This window comes from Sparus aurata, chromosome 23 (genome assembly GCF_900880675.1).
Source record: "Sparus aurata chromosome 23, fSpaAur1.1, whole genome shotgun sequence".
Taxonomy (NCBI): Eukaryota; Metazoa; Chordata; class Actinopteri; order Spariformes; family Sparidae; genus Sparus; species Sparus aurata.
The window spans coordinates 3,630,276-3,641,317 of record NC_044209.1 but is presented as its reverse complement, the minus strand read 5'-3'; the positions used below and the strand labels follow the sequence as shown (position 1 = coordinate 3,641,317).

The following is an 11,042-nucleotide window of genomic DNA, read 5'->3' as shown; positions in this document are numbered from 1 at the left end:
TCCACATGGTACTGAGTGTTAAATCTTTTCAAGGTACTGCATTAAAGTTTCAGCATCTTTACAACAATAATAGGTACAAATGAATGTCTATATGATTCACTCTCCTAACTGTGATACATTATTTGTATTAGTACCTATGCAGGTAGTGGTTCAGATAACCGAAATGGTAAGAAAGAATTTAAAGAGTTATGTTAGCTGAATGAGGATTCACTTCATCTCCCTCAAATCATGTTGTCTCAAGTGTCAAAGTGTCGGGGAATAAACCGTATGGACGTCAGCATCATCAGGTGAGACGGTGCAGCACCACAGATGCAAAACTGATCCAAGTGCAAAGGAGATTTTATTTAGAAAATACAAAATGAAAGAAGTACAGAACTCAACTGGCAGGGACCTGCCCATGACTCGATTAAATAAAAAAAATGAAAAAGTTTCATTAAAAAAGGGACATAAAATCATTGTATAAACAGTTTAAATAAAGATGATACAGTGATTATTAGGGAAAGGTGGTCATGTTGTGGTGGGTGTGGTGATGATCTAAAGCTGCAGGAGGGACTCCCAGAGGAGATTCATCCTGTCAAATCTGTCTTTCACACCTTTGCATATATATAAGTGTTTCATCTCTAGTCCTACACTTTCTTCAGTTAGCCATGGAAATAAATCACTGTAAACCAGGCTCTACTATTGTCTCATGACTGCTTTTCAGTTTTGTCACTTGTCACTAGGTCATTCTACAGTCTGTCAACAGGATCATGACAACATGTTAATAGATATAGTCAGGACTTTTACCCAAAGCTGTACAAAACTGAGGAGGGGTAAGTTTCTGAGGTTCATGCAGAGTGCATACCACAAACCCTGGTATCATAGAACACAGGTTCCATGTACAGACCGTGCTGGAGCTCCTTCATTCATTCTGCATGATCAGTGAACACTGCTGCAGTATTGCTTTAGTTTCCATAGTGCCAGAAATTAAATTCAATTACATGTGCATAATACCATCAGACAGGAGACAACGTGTATGTACAAGCTGCATGAGTAAATTGTCTTGTCCAGCTTTAGTGGTAGTGAAATCATCCTCCATGCTTCAGATGCATACAGGTAGATTGTCTGCTGTTCCTTTAGCAAAGGGGATACATAAACTTACATGTTAAAGCCACAAGGTGTGTGTTTCACTCTTTAGACTTTTCCGCAGAAGTGACTTATACATGGTTGTTGAGTGTGACAAAACACAAGATGCAGGTGTTCCGCAGGAGTGAAGAAGCTGTTGGAAAGCATCAGTGTAGGAGCCACTACCAACAACCACATCACAGTCATGATGTCACAGAGTCTTCAGGCAGATATCATGACTGTTTAATCAAATTGGTGTTCATGACAATCAGTTTTCATGACAACAACACTTCTTTCCTGAGATAGAGGTAATCCTGCTGAAAATGAAATTAAACAACAACAAAGTACATTTTTGTCCTCAGCAGCTGGAACAGAAATCTGTGTAAATGTGTTAAACAGTAAAGGGGAGACACCATGTGCTCAGCATGGCTGTGCCTTTGGTCTCAGTGGGGAGACTGCTACCTCTCTGGGTAGTAGTGAACTTCAAGCTTGTCAAAATGTGAGAGAGTGACACCTGAGATTTGGAACCAGCAGCAGCTGTGAAGACATTCCTTCAGCGTCTCGCAGTGCATCTGTATTTGTTGTTGGGCCTGGTGGTGAGAAATTGGTTGTCAAGTGATGTCATGCTGTGGTAAGATTCATATTACGTTAACAGCATTTTCCTGTTCCACAGCCCGTCTCACTGGACTGTCGTCCAAGTCCACCTCCAAAAAGTCTTGCTGGTCGTTGTCCTGAGTCATGTTCTCCTCCATGTTCTCTGAGCTCTTGCCTTTCTCTTTGTTTCTGCTCTGTCCCTGGCACATGCCGGACTTGGCAGGGCCAACCAGAGCCAGGCAGATGGCACTGATGCCCATGCCCACAGCGCAGGAGTAGAAGGCCGCACCATAGTTCTGTGTGACATCCACCAACACACCTGGAGGGGCAGATGAGATAGCTGTTAGGATTTGCACAGAGGTTCACTGATGAGTGGAAACAGAGAGAAGTTATACAGTAAAGTACCTGCGAGTGGGGGCCCTGCAAGCCCGGCAAAGCTCTGGATGAAGACGTACACTCCTGCAGATGATGCCATCTTCTCGATGCCCACCACGTCCTCCTCAGCCAGCATGGGGATGTGAGTGGAGCCTACGGTGCCCATGAAGTAGCCATAGAGGGCGCAGCACACCACAAGGCCCCAGAACTCCCATACGATAGTGAAGGCCACCAGCACCAGGCACAGCAGAACCACACAGGCCAGCAGCACCAAGGTTTTCCTGCAGCAGACTTTGTTCAACACCATCCCGATAGACAAGCGGCCAAAGATCTCAGCCACAGCCATCACAGAGAGCATGTAGGAGGCCATGCTGGGCTCCAGTCCCCGGCTCTTGCTCAGTTCGATGATGTAGAGCTGCGGGGCAAAGAAGCCCAGCGTGGCGAATAAGCCAAAGAGGGAGTACCAGATGAAAGCGCTGTCTTTAAGCACAGAGAAGTCCAGGAGTTTGGGTCTGGAGGGCTGGAGAGGACCCGCCTCTACCTTTGATAGTTCGCCCTCAACCGGGGTGGGAGGTGTGGACAGTGACTGTTCCTGGCCCTCTTTGTCCTGCACTCCAAACTCCATTAGAGCCTTAGCTTCAGCTCCTGCAGTCCGGAGGTCTCCATTTGAAGCAGAGAGGGAGGTGACACCTGAGTCCTCAGAGCCCTGGGACACTCCTGAGCTGATGGAGGTCTTGGTTTGTTCATTCTCCAGCTCATAAATTGCCTCCAGCTGCTTTAGAGACAGAGGCTCTCTATCTGATTCATTGTCCTCTTTTACTGGCTTTGGCCTAATGATGACTGGACGAAGGAGAAGCCCACAGCCAATTACAGAAGCCTGTAACATGCCAAGGACAACCAGACAGTAGCGCCAGCCAATGTGTCCCTTCAGTGTAGTGAAGGCTGTGGAGAGGGGACAGCTGAGGTCATTATTTTTTACTAAAGGTCCACTTACTAGTTTCTTCTGCTTTTCAATCACATCTCACAGTCTTCCTTGGCAAATAGTCGGCTCAATGCTAGTCAGCACAGTGGCCAGTAGTCACAACTCCACAAAAATTAATACGCACACATAGTTTCTGATACATTTAAGCAGGTGTGGCCCCACAGCGCTGCATTATGCAGATTACAGTGAAACAACCAATAAGTATAGACAATGCTAGCAAGATTAGCTGATTAATGCTCGATTCCTCACACCATACAGTTTATCTTTAAGGGGCACTCTGTAGCTTTGTAGAAGAATTTCAACCTCAAAATTGTAATATTTAAAATATTAATAAGGTCATAATACAAACTTAGAAATATGTATTTCTTTTTCACAAGTGTTTAAACAAGCTGCTCTGATCCCAGAACACTGTTTGAGGCTAGAAAGGTGGCAGGGTCCGCCACATGTAAACAAAGTAAAAACAGTAAAAATTGTGTTGTCCTTTAAGGTCAGTTTGTTCATTCAGTTTATTCAGTCATGAAAACTGAGAGAGTTACTTAGAGCTCGTACCTGGTTCCCTGACCTATCTGCGACTCAAACACATAATTAACCTGCCAGATATCCTGTGGACTTGGAGCGGGTATTTGAACAGCTCTCACATGTTGTTTTGCATCTGTTTTGGGGCTTTCTGTCAGCAACCTCCAAAAGGATAAAATCTTGTTGTGTGAACTTGCCATAACCAATTCTACAATGTCCTGCTGATGTTCTATTATCACATGACCAAAGTTTTGAATGATAACCAAACCATCAACAAACCATATGACAACTAAGCAAACCCCCTCCACTGACGAGATACGGTTAGAAGCCTCGGAAAACAGTGGAGCTCGAGTTACAACTTTAGGAATACTTCATTGTCGTCATTATTAATGAATTTATATTATAATGAATTTATATTATATTATATTTATATTTTATTTTTCACTGTTAATGAACAACTAAATGCTTTATAAACCATTTATTAAGCAGTTGTAAAGGTTTATAAACATTAGAAATCACTATCAATTTTTAAGTACTGTAAAGGTACCATTTATTAATGAAGGTTATTATAGAGTGTAACATCATTATTCCCCATAATAGTTCTACTTCATAATGGCAGCATAAGTAATTACTATGCTTATTTCTTAGCTAACTGCCTTCTGTTACTGAACAAAAGAAAAAAAGAGAAGAAAAGAAAAAAGTAATTTGCAAAAGACAAGAAAAGATCAGAATGAAGATTTTATACTGTGGGTAATGGGGGCGGGACTTGATAAGCTTTGGCTTCTCCCGCTTTTCCCTTTCGGCCATGTGTGTTGTATTATTTGAACAATGATGAAATGTGATGCTTATGAATTGACATGTCCGAAACAAACAACATAAATAAATAGAACACTCACCAGGAGCAAATGCACATACGGCGAAGGCTTCTCCGGAAGAAGACGCGGAGGTGACGAGGGCTCGTCGTCTAGAGAAGTACTGGGTGACAATGGTGATGGTGGGGAGGAAGGTGAGGCAGTAGCCAAGGCCTGTAAACAAAGAGAAGGGGAAAAGGGGACATGACAGCCACTGGCCCGCATGGTAGGAAAACTGCGTGGCTAGGGGGGTGGGTCAAAATCAAGGTGTCAGGTGACTTCTTTGTCAAAGGTGGCAGGCTGTGTGAGATGATTCATCTGTAACTCTGTTACAGCTGCAGCTGAAAGACAAAATGCATGTAAAGACAAAAAAAGAGAGACAGAGAGAAGAAGGGAGCGCCAAGTTAGCTGTGGTCCATTTCAGAGGCAGACATGGCAATCACAGTGGGAGAGCTACTAAGAAAAGCAGATTGTGAGCTCTCATACAAAAGTCATTCACAAATTTGTTCATCATCCAATCCATTACTTTCATTCAGTCAATTTATTCCATCCTCCTCAGCCTCCTGATCCACCAATACTCATCTGAAAAGGAATTTAGTGTTTTTTGGTTTGCTGCTTCAGTTTTTCCTGCTCTGGCTGTTCAGCCAGTCATTCCTAGAGAGTTAAGACAGTTGAGTAGACCTCACTGCATGTTGTTTAGAAGAGGTTCATCACCTCTCATTCAATGGACAGTTCTGCAAGAAATAGATTGGTTCACACTTTGTTGTTTGCACTGCTAGGAACTCCTTAAGTTCTTTCATTACAGGCTGTTAAACAGGATAGGCACATCTGCAGGAGCACACTCTAAATGGTATATTAAGATGATCCACAAAGACACACACAAACGGAAACATCAGCAGGAATTTACATACACATATAGATAGATGAGGAGTGGATGAGCTGATGGATACTGACAAGTTTGAGAAGTACCTGAAACAATGCCGATGGTGATGTACATCTCCTTGATGGAGCTGGTGAAGGCGGAGGTGATGGTTCCCAGGCTGATGAGGAAACCTCCCATCATCACCACTGGACGATGACCAAAGCGGTTGCTCAGCAAGGTGGACAGTGGGGCTGGGGTGAGGGTGGAAGACAGCACAGTCATTATAGCGATGTGTTGAACTCATCAGGTCTGTTATTACTGTGCAGACTGGATGCAGACATTAATATCTGTCTGCACTGATGACTGTACATGTTTATGGATGGTGCACAGTTATTATAGGCAGTTTATTCATAATAAGATTGAGGATGATTAATCCAATTGTTGCTGCTTTGCAATAAATGGGTAATAGTATGTTTAATGGCTGCAAGTAATAATTCTTTTTATTATTAATTAATCTGCCAAACTTATTCACGATTAATTGATTAATCCCTAAATTGTGAAAAAATGTTCATCATAACTTTCCGGAGCATGTAGTGATGTCTGCTTCTTCTGTCCAACCAACAGCCATTTTGGTCGTCAATTAAAGTAACATTACTGGGTGGTTGAATAAAATAGGCAAATGAGGTCATCAATTTAAACTGCGGAACACTGCAATGGTATTTTTCAGCAATTTCTCACATTTTTTACAGTAAACAATTAATAGTTGAACTGAGAAAATAATCAGCAGATTAAGTGGTAATGACAGTTATCCCATGAAAAAAGTGACTGACCAGTGAAGGTAAAAATGAAGACACAGATGGAGATGACCCATGACACTCGGCTATTGCTCTCCCCAAACTCGTCCATTATATCCTGAAGGAAGACGCCCAGGCTCTTGATGCTCCCATAGGTGCAGACCTCCACCAAGAAGAAGGCTACAGCCACAACCCAGCCCCAGCCGCCATCAGGCACCTCTGGGTAAACATTTGGACCCAAGCAATGAAGGGACTTCAGCATCCTCATGGCTACAGCAGGTCACCTGGAGGGAGGCACACAGATACCATCAGTGTGTTCATTGTTTTGTCCACTTGGGGGCAGAAGAATTCTGTCACAAAGACTTTTATGACAAACACAGCTGCTGCTGCTGCTGCTGCTGGAAAAACAGCTGTCACGAGCACTGTGACTGGATTAAACACTAAATGCACTCAAACACCAAAACATTGAGCTAAAGGAGGCTAAAAACGCCCTGATAGCGACAATGTATGTGTCAATTTACTTCATTGTCTTTCATTGTTTTTTTCCACTTTGCATTTGATTTATTGTTAAATATATCTGGAACAAAACCTGGAACTGTTCGGTCATTGATCATCATTATTGAAACAAAAATGTCAAACACTCGGTAGTTTAAAGCTTTGTGTACTACCATTTTTTTACATAACTGGTAAATAATGGCAAAGTCCTCTTTCTGTGGAAGCTTTTTATTACCATTTTACCATGTGTGCAGACACAGTATACTGATGTATTGGATCACATAGTATTGACATGTTCTTGGTGTAAACAATTCAATGATGGGGCACCAGTGTTTACCAGTTGAGGTCTATATATGGAGCTTATTGGTCACATGCTGAGTAACTCATTGATCAGTGTTCTCAACTTTAAAGGTCTCAGCATCAGGTTTAGAATAATGTTTTTGTTAAGATAATGGAACCTCTCTATTCTGATATGTGTTGTAATAATGGTTAAATCCATTATTTTCACACATCAGATTGAAGTTTTTTGTTCAAGACACAATGAGCAAGCAGAACCTGTAGCCATGGCGACTGGTTTAGGATTTTGGACTCACTGGAAAGATGTGGCTCCCCCATGTGTTGATTCAAAATATATCATGAAATCAAACAATTATCGAGCTAGACGGCTTTTCAAAAGTCACACATCCTCATACCCTGATGATGTTAATACACCACAAATAACTTACCCTGAGTGTTTTTATCCCCATCCACCATAAAATATTATATTGTCACAGTCCTAGTCTAGTTAAACTTTTATTTTTGGCCACCTTTTCTTCCTCATTTCAGAATGTGTTGTGGACTGTGACGTACAGCACGTGTGACTGATGAGCAGTAAAAAGAGGAAACATGCGTTCTCTAATGATTCAGCGTCCATGTAAACGAAGGCGTGGTGACATGTTAAGTATTCAGAATGATTTCCCAAAATATTTTTAAACCCTTGACTCACTGCAGTATTCCACTAGGATCTAATGACTGTGTGACTGTGAGAAGGATATAAACATGGGCTATATCACTAAGACAACAGCAGCACAATGTAAAGCAGTGCTGATGTTTCATCACTGAAGGCGTGGCTGCTGTGTCAAGCTGAAAAGCGGAAGAGACACACAGCTGAGGCCACAGGTCTGACTAGGAATGTCAAACTTTTTAACTATTTGAATACCAGATACATGTACTTGTTACAGTAATAGTGCTGTGGATGCGTTTGTGTGTTGTCCCCTCCTTACCAATAGTGAGTGATGGATCACACCTGATCCCCCTAACCAATTCAGGACTGGGGCTTTAATGCTGGCTCACACTCGTGCTAGTGGGCCAGATAGCAGCAGTTGCTGCATGTTAGTAGTCACCTTGTGCTTGTGTCTGGCACTGTGTGATCTGCTGGTGCTCTCTTCTTTGGAGAGAGGGCAGTGATCTCTAATTTTGAGTTTCCTCAAGTATATTCTTCGAGTATAATTTAACTTTGTCTGGTCATTCAATTGTAGGGAGACCAGGCTCTTTAGCTTTAAGACGTTTTCTGTTAATTTACATTTTATTTTCTGTTTAAGTCCTAAACCAATTATATTCTTTTGCTACTGGCTTTGTTTCCCTCGCCTCTCTCTTTGTGTGTCTCCGGGTCATCTCTGAACTCCATGGAAAAATTTCACCATGGGAATCTCCACTGAGTAAAAGTCACCAGGAAGCGCAACATGAGCTAATTAGAATCACTCTTGTCAGATTCATACACTGGTAGTGTAGTCTGATACTTTAAAGACTCCTCAGACTACTTGGACTTGTTAAGTGACATTAATGTCATGGCCCACAGACAATGGGCAGCTTATGCTACCCACCTTAAAGGGGCACTCTGTAGTTTTGGAGAAGAAATTCAAACTTCAAATGTTAATATTTACAACATTAATGAGGTAATAATACAAACTCAGAAATATGTATTTTGAGTGAATAAACTAGCCATTCTCAGAGGGAGACAAGGTCCCAGAACAGTGTTTGAAGCTAGAGTGGGTGGCAGGGTCCACCACATATAAACAAAGTAAAACCGTATACATTGTGTTGTCCTTTAGGGCCAGTATGTTTAGTTAGTTTATTCAGTCATAGAAACATATGGCGTTTATCTAGTTTGTTTAGGTATTCAAAAAATCTCTCCGTGAAGATCTTTCTATTCTCATTCATATTTGTCCACCGAAACTACAGAAGGCTCCTTTAAAATACTTCTGACCCAGATTTCCAGTAAAAAGATGTCACACTTTGCCAGAAACTGACATTACAGAACTGCATCATTCCAAATAACCATTATGTAGGAATTCGAATTCAATAGGTTATAGGAGAAGCAAACAAGGAGCACTGGAACTGGAACTTAAAGTGCCCCAAGACAACATCCAGGAACCCCCTCTGTGAGGGGACACCGCACACCGCAGTGCGGAGGAGGAGGGATGATGTCAGGGCACTGCAGCCCAGGGCTGTCCTACCCACCGACACAGGCAGCGGGACAGCCAGCACTAAGTTACTGATCCTGACTGCTGGGTCAACTCTGATCCCCAGATGTTATCTCACACAGACACGAAGAGAGAACCCATATTTCTCACGGTGAACTATTTATTTGCGTGCCTACCTTCCTGTCTGGCCTAATGACTGGTGTATTAATGTTTGATAATATACTTAATCATACGACATGTCTTCTGGCTAACTGTCAGACACCACAGCATTAGCAGACGTTAGTTTTTCACGTTACAAAGCGGAGCAGCTGACACTGCTCCACATGAGCTCAGGCTAACAGCATCCTCCGGCTGGACCCGCCGGGCTGACATCTGACTTACCGACAGGAGAGGTTGGAGGAGCCGCCTCAAGCAGTAGAGAAGCCGATTTTATTAACTCGTCTTTATTGCATTGTGGCTTTAATGTAACACAGGTATGTTGACGAGGCTGGAGGATCAATAATTTACGTAGAAAAGCTTTCCTTTCTTCAAATGTGTAATATACGAGCCACTTCCCGCTTCAGCTAAATTAACAAACTGTCAGTAAATCCGCAGTTACGTCGCTCTATTTTCCTTCCAGCCAGCTGCATCTTTTGTCTTCACTCAATTATTTCCTGTCTCTTCTGGCAGCTCTTTACCGGCTCAAGCCGGTATTCAAACGCGCGCAAATCACACGGCCTCGTGAGCGCGCGGACCGTCCCTCGTGAGAGTCTCTCTCTCTTTCTCTCTCTCCACCTCTCTCTCTCTCTCTCTCTCTCTCTCTCTTCATCTCTCCGTCCCTCAGTTTCAGTGCTGATCGTTAAAACGGCACCTGAATAGGTCTGTAACCTGTGTCAGCTGGGGTGTTTGCTTTTAAAGAATGTTGTTGCTTCAAAAAGCTAAATATTTATAATTTTTTACACCAATAACTCATTCTGCCAAGCGAGAGCTGCTATGACTGCTGAATGACGTGAACACGCAAAGCTAGACGTAATGCAGCTACAGCGCGTCGCCGCCTGCTAGAAGCCATGTGTACCGGGCGCGCGCCTTGGATGAACAGGTTTATTCCAGTCAAGTGCAAGCGTCCACCCTGGTGTGTGTGTGTGTGTGTGTGTGTGTGTGTGTGTACCCTCAGCTTGTTACATTTTTCTGAGTTTGTAAATATTACCTCATTAATTTTGTAAATATCAGAAAGTCAAGTTTGAATTTGTTCTCCAAAACTACAGAGGCGGGTAGCATAAGCTGCCCATTGTATGTGGGCCATGACATTAATGTCACTTATCAAGTTCGAGTAGTGTGGTATTCTGAGTTTGAGTTTCTTCTCTACATCTTCATCTACATCGTGCCCCCTTACCTGAATGGAAGTGTGACCATCAGTCAACAACACACCTGTGCATTTCCCTTACACAGCTACTAGAATGCAGATGGGCTAACAGTGAAACTTTTTTCACATTTACTTGTGAAAACTGTCACAAATAGTATTTCTATTTACAAAATGTTGATAACTCCCACCAACACCAAAGAAAGCTTTCAGAAATTCTAATTCTGTCAACTCATGGCTTGGTTTTTGGAAAACAATGAAGCCAGAAATAATCTGCCTATTTATTTATCATGGCAGCAGAATGCATATTAATATGTGGTATTTAGATATTTAAGATGGTGTAATCTCTGTGCCACACTTCCACACCATGAAAAAGCACTCTGAGAGCAGTGTTCAAGAGTCATCACGGGATGATTTAGGTGTCTTTCAGTTGAACTACTTATGTTCTTACATAAGTGGAATTTGAAATAATTTCATGAGCAAACTGTCTGACACTTTCAGAAGAAAGATATCTTTATGTCATTTTATGTTTATGCATCTGTCATAATCTTGACAAATGTCTTGATTAATTTAGCCAGTGAGTTTTGAAAAATATATTAATGACTCACCTGTCTCTGAGCTGGGACTGATCCTTTGACTAAAGTGGAGTGTACAGACCTGCCCTGACC

General features: G+C 42.3%; 1 protein-coding gene across 2 annotated transcripts; it reads right to left on the bottom strand.

Moving 5' to 3' along the window:
* Positions 1 to 321: 321 nt before the first annotated feature.
* slc16a6b (solute carrier family 16 member 6b) lies at positions 322 to 11,042 on the bottom strand. Of its 2 annotated transcripts, none has more exons than XM_030408315.1 (6): positions 10,983 to 11,042; positions 6,115 to 6,362; positions 5,392 to 5,535; positions 4,468 to 4,596; positions 2,104 to 3,015; positions 322 to 2,017 (listed from the first exon to the last, which is right to left on the bottom strand). In XM_030408315.1, the coding sequence occupies exons 2-6, from the start codon at positions 6,344 to 6,346 to the stop codon at positions 1,743 to 1,745; spliced, it is 1,692 nt and encodes a 563-aa protein (XP_030264175.1). In that variant the 5' UTR covers positions 6,347 to 6,362; positions 10,983 to 11,042; the 3' UTR covers positions 322 to 1,742. The 2 variants fall into 2 exon arrangements, with proteins under 2 accessions (XP_030264175.1, XP_030264176.1); XM_030408316.1 differs by lacking the exon at positions 10,983 to 11,042 and adding an exon at positions 9,417 to 9,779.